General features: G+C 41.2%; 1 protein-coding gene across 1 annotated transcript in view; it reads left to right on the top strand.

The window, feature by feature from the left end:
- zfr (zinc finger RNA binding protein) overlaps nucleotides 1-2,936 on the top strand; it is a 29,635-nt gene extending 26,699 nt beyond the window's left edge. The window contains exons 19-20 of the mRNA XM_037976831.1: nucleotides 278-375; nucleotides 2,040-2,936. Coding sequence (XP_037832759.1) covers nucleotides 278-375; nucleotides 2,040-2,222 — 281 coding nt within the window. The 3' untranslated portion in view covers nucleotides 2,223-2,936. The remainder of the gene's footprint in view (nucleotides 1-277; nucleotides 376-2,039) is intronic.
- Nucleotides 2,937-6,082: the final 3,146 nt, after the last annotated feature.

Below are 6,082 nucleotides of genomic sequence, written 5' to 3' on the forward strand. Positions count from 1 at the left end.
TTTATTTTCTGTTTTTCAAGAGTATTCAGCTTGTAGGGCACCACAACTGCTTCCACCCGCGTCGATCATCATCATCATATGAAATAACTTTTTGTCACAACAAAAAATAGTGGCTGGTAAAATATTTGAGTGGCTGGTAAAAAAATTTGTCCCCCAGCCACTATGGCTGGTGAACAAAATTTTTAATTTCCACCCCTGGATGCCATGTTCTTTTCTGATCCTGAAGTCACTGATCTCTGTTGAAACTAAACTCTGGCTGTTTTCTGTCTCCCACCAGGTGGACCAGGCCTGTTGGATCCTTGTGAGAAGAAGCCTGTGGACACCCTCACAGCCATGGGAGAGCAACAGAGAGAGGACATTACCTCCAGTGCTCAGGTACAAACTCTCCTGAAAATCAATCATTTACCGTGTTGAGAGAAAGCAGCTGTGTTTTCTGATCACTTCATTCTGCTCTCACCTGTCCTGTACGGTTTACCTGGGAATATTCAAGGACTGGCAAACCTTAGAAATGAGTTCATGCAGAATATTGAATGTGTAACACAGATTTAAATCATATATACTGTAAAACACAGTTTATTTATCTGGCCTTGTATTTTTTTAAAGAAATTCAAACCTAAATAATGAGCAGTAAACCCACTATTACTGAACACAGTATGGATTCATGGTAATTAGGACTTTTAATTAAACAATGTGAAAAAGTAGCATAATTAATGCAAATATGACTACAGCTAATAAAATAATAGTAATAGAATGACAGTTTTATAAAACTAATTTAGTGTTCACAGGTAATTATTTGAAAAACTCAAGTCCTCAGAAATGTTTAAATCAATTAATGTCGTTATAATCATTCTGGCCTGCTCATCCTTTAGAGTGTAGCTTTAAATATCTGAGTTTTTCAGTGCCGGGGGTTTTCCTGCAGCCTCTCTGTCAGATTTGAGGAAAAGCTGAAATCTGCTGCTGCTGCTGTTCCTTCAGTGGATCACTGCTGTCAGAAAACCTCCTGAGAAAACCAACTGGTGTGGAAGAATCAGATACCGATAGGGTCTGGGATGTCAGAAGTGTCCTGGGTCAGACATATCTGTTCACAGCTCAGTGACCTTCCAGTCAGGACCACATTGGTGGCGTCGTTTTGTCTTACCGAGTCTGTCTCATTGTCCCCGTCCATTTGAAGACCTTTTTTATCCAAATGTATTGATGGTCATTATGGTCAAACAGTTCAACCTTAGTTTCATCAGACCACAGGACATGTCTCCACATATGGAAGTCTTTGTCCCTTTCAGCCCATGTCAGCTTCAGCAGCTTCTTCACAAGGTTTTCTGCCGTTGTTCTGGGGTTGATTCACACATTTGGCACCAAACCATGTTAGTCTGAGGACCACAGAACCGTCTCCTTCCTTCAGGATGTTCCCATGGGGTTCATACTTGAGTATAAGTGTTTGATCTGATGAACCTTCAGGAATCTGGACCTGAACTCCAGGATGAATCAGAGTTGTGGAGGTGGACAACTCTCTTCCTGATCTCTTTAGATTTTCCATGATGTCACACAAAGAAGCTGTGTGTTTGAGGTGTTCCTCTAAATAACACAGATGTGGTTAACTAACCAATCAAACGCTTCCAAAGACATGACATCATCATCTGGGCTTCCACAAACTGTTTTAAGACACAGTAATTTTAAACTTGTGACTTATTTGGACATTTATCAATTACAAATATTTCTGACCTAAAACAGGAAAGGTTTAGTCTGATTTAATGTCAGACAAATGACAACAAAAAATGGTTATTTGTCAGTTTTCTTTTTCTGACTGGATCTGGTCACTGTCAGATATTTGGGTATCAGTTTTAACCAACAGGAAGGTCAATAGCTTCATCATGGTTTTAGTTTTTATTTGTTCCTCCAGAATCAGAAGTTGTTGATAAAAACCAGTGAAATTAGCTCTGATGGTGAGACGAAGACCGACCTCCTCGTTATGTGAAGCTTCACATCTGGGCCGGGCTGGATTTCCTGATCAATATTTAGAACATGTTTTCTTGTCTGTGCAGTTCGTTCTGAGGCTGCTGGCCTTTCGTCAGATCCATAAAGTCCTGGGAATGGACCCTCTGCCTCAGATGAACCCGCGCTTCAGCGTCCGGAACAGCCGGAAGCGGCGCCGGGACAACAGCGACGGGACGGACAGTTTCGAGGGCGAAGGCAAAAAGGACAAAAAGGATTACGACAGTTTTTAAGCTTCTTTTCTGTCTTTCTTTTTATTTTTCATCCTAATTTAAAACCTTCAACGATGTAGTAAAACGTTCTCTGCCTGTTGTTCTGTGTGCTGTTAACTTTTCCTCCGACCCGACCCAACCCGCTTGTTTGGTTCTGTCATAGGATCCAGATGGATGGGAGGAGCCTACAGTCATGTGTATAGTTGCATCCAGAGCTGTGTGTTGTTGTTGTTGTTGTTGTGAAACAGGACAGCCAGCTGACAGTGTTTGTTTTCTCATTAATAATAAAGCTTAATGTTTAATGCCGTGGTCTTTTTACGTTTCAGAGCTGACAAACAAAAACAAGTCATTTCAGACTGAGAGGAATCTGAACTGAGTATATCTTTGTAAGTTGTGTATTTGTCAGGCCTAAAATATGCTTTTGTCTTTATTAACCAGACATACATAAGAATATATTTAATGTATAATCAGAGGAAAAAGTTTTGGTTTTGATCTTTAGCTGTTTTTTGTGAAAGACGTGGTCACATCTGATACTGTTTTAGTTTCTCATTTGTTCCCTACTAAAAGTAACTCTCTGCTTGCTCGCTTTTTAAGTTTAGTTTTATTCCTAAATGAAGTTTAAAACCCTGGAAATAAGAGTAGAGGTCAGGAGGGGGAATCATGTCCTATTCTGAATGTTTGCTTCAGTCTTCTGCTCTCCTGTTCCAGTGGCAGAATAAACACATTTTCAAACAGCTTCATGTGGATTTTCTGCTTTTTTCTCTTTGAGGGGATGGATGTGGGGCTGAGTTCCTGTAGCTCAGCAGTCTGGTTCCTACTGTCTGGACTTCTCATGTCTGTAGAAACACAGAGAAGCAGCCTTTCTGTTCCCTGTTCTATAAAAAACACATCTAATTCTAGTCTGTTCGGTCCAGTTATAATGTAGGACATTCACATACAGGACATTCTGAAACTAGTTTTCTGTCCAAGGCAGATTGCATCACATCATCTTGTCCCAATCCTGAACAGAAGCAGGCTCCGGATGGCGGTCATCTGCCTCACCTGGCTGGCTTTTAGGTGACCAGGTGCTGCTTCTATGAGAGGAGAAACATGTTAATGACAGAAATAACTGGGTGTAGAGTGAGGAAACGTGGTCAGTTTGTGTAGCAGTGTAACCAGGGCAGCTGTGGATCAGTGGTTACAGCAGTCGTCCTCCAGTGAGAGAGGTGGAGGTTCAATTCCTGGCAGCAGTCACATGTTGAAGTGTCCCTGGGCCCTCATTGTGTCCGATGTGTGCTCCATCAGTGGATGAAGGGAATTTAAAGCAAGAAAGATTTATTCAGGTTAGCTTTGTAGAGATTCAGTGCTGTATGAGTGTGTGTGGATGGCTAAATGAGGGTAGATTGGGTTGTAAAGTGCTTTGAGTGGCCTGGTTGGCTGGAAAGGTGCTTTATAAGAACAGTCCATTTAACTCAGGAAAGTCTTAAGCCTAGTCTTAAAAGCAGACAGAGAGTCAGCCTCACAGACAGAAACTGGAAGCTCTGCCTCCTGTTCTACTCTTAGAAGCTCCAGGAACCTCGCTGGAACCCACATTTCCTCTCTCTGCTGCTGTCTTTCTCTACTTTCCAAGTTTATACATTCAATTATTGCGCTCATCAGCCTGATTTTCTTTTCTTCCCATAGAAACAACACATGGATCAGTCCTGTCTTTTACTGTCTTTCCTGTCCTCTGGTTCTGGTTCTGTTAAAAGGAAGTCGTTCTTTTCCACAGTCACCTCTGTGCTGCTCAGGATGGGAGACTGATGACTTCCTTAGATAACTTTTACTAGTCAGCTTTTCACAAAGTACTAATATAATTAGATTTGAATGTGAATTTTTATGGAGTGCCCAGAGATGACTTTTTTGATCTGTATGAAGAATCTGAATTGAACTGGATAATGTTTTGTCTCAAAGCAGACTAATCTTTTAAAGTAATTTTGATCAACAGTTCTTCAAAGTTTATCTTTGGACTTTGGATGCAGACTTTTCACAGTGATCTAAATATAACAGACTTTCACAGAATCGCTGTAATGATTTCCCAGCCGGTGAAGTTGGGACAGTGTGTGTGAAGCAAAGCGCTGTCTGGTTCTGGTGTGCAGATGGCACACAGCTGCTGCTTCACACACACTTCACGAGTGTGAGACTGGGACATGAGAACGCAAACATGTGAAGATAAACAGATTATTTCTGCTCCTAACGTGAAGTTTTGTACCCAGCAGTGTTTCATTATTTATCCACCTCTTGTTTGATTGTGCTTACTTTTTCTTTAAATGTACTTTACAGAACGTATAATCTTTTTAGATGAACGTGAGGGTAAAGTAACAGGAAGTTGTTTGGCTGAAACATAAACATGCAGAAGTTGAGAGTTGGTGGCCTCATTTTAAGAAGGAATTAAGAATGAATTCAAACCCATATGAATCATCCAGAACTTGGACTTGAGAAGAAAACATCACAGAACTGATCAAAGTGATTTTGAAACATTTCTGACACTATAAGGAGGAACCTGCAGCAAAAGGCTCTGAACTTAAAGCAGAAATCATCAGTTCACCGGATCTTCACTGCTTCATTTCCCAGATATCCCCCAAACATCAACCAACCTGAACAAAGGGCAAAAACAGAAACAGTATTAAAGTCCTGGCATTTCTTGAATGCATATCGCCCGCCACCTTTCATGCCAGAGAGTTGTAGCTGTTTTGGTCAAACCTTGGTGCGAGAGTACGTGTTGGGAATGACTCTCAGCTACTACCACGTCAAGTGATACAGCTCAGGGTCTACAAAGCTGAGCAGCTGATAGACATGTCTGTGTTGGGCTCATCTCAGATTGGAGATCATTACTTTCTGAGACTTCCATTCAAATCTGTCCTATGAGATGTTTTACTAACATACACATACAAGAACTGAGATATTCCACTGACTACTTGAATCAAGTGTTTTGTATGTTAGTAAAAGAAGATGAAGTAATCTTGCAAACAACACGGCTGAAAACAGAACCTCCTGGTGGAGGTAAAAAGCCTGCTGTGTCATATAGAAACCAAGGAGCCAAGGAAGAGGTGGCATACAGCTGCAGGGCAGAGGAAGAGGAGCGGCCTGGGCCTTCACCTGACTTCACCCAGTTAGGTCTGTCTGTAACAAATCCAGCCTCCAGTGGTTGAGATCTGATAAATAATGAGAGCAAATAAATAAGATTGATTTCCCATAAGGTACAGGTGAATGTGTTGAGGTCAATCAGTTTGACCTGGTGCCTCTTCTTACGAGAGCTTAAGTAAGTAAGTACACCCCTGCTTACATTCTGCTACAAAAGTCTGCCTCAAACAGTTGTTGTGCAAATACTAGATGGTGTATTAAAAGAGCTGATAAATGAATGATTTCATTTAATGATGATTAATAAAGCAACAAAAAGATGTTTATGGATGTCGGGTGTGAGGAGGGTAGGTATCATCTTTAATGTTCACTACATTTGAAAAAGAAAGGCTGATAAAAAGTCAGAAGAAGATTTAAACTGTGGTTCAGCACGATGTCTGTTTGCCTTAAAATATCATAAACTAAGATGATTCGTCCCCAACACTGGATAAAAAGTCACACCCGAAAAGTCAGTTTGGTGCAGGAACAAAACTGGATCGCAACTAGGGCTGCAACAACGAATCGATAAAATCGATAAAATTCGATAATTAAAAGCGTTGGCGACAAATTTCATTATCGATATGTGTCGCGCAATTTATGCGTCACTAACGTTGTCGCGGAAACGGTGACGTCACCCGCAGCGCGTTTGCTGAACAAACTCCGTCCCGTCCCAAATATAAGTCATTGCCCCGTCCGCTCCGTATGATGATGAAGAAGCTACGGCTCCTCTTCCTCACTGCAAA

This window comes from Kryptolebias marmoratus, linkage group LG1 (assembly GCF_001649575.2).
Source record: "Kryptolebias marmoratus isolate JLee-2015 linkage group LG1, ASM164957v2, whole genome shotgun sequence".
Classification (NCBI taxonomy): domain Eukaryota; kingdom Metazoa; phylum Chordata; class Actinopteri; order Cyprinodontiformes; family Rivulidae; genus Kryptolebias; species Kryptolebias marmoratus.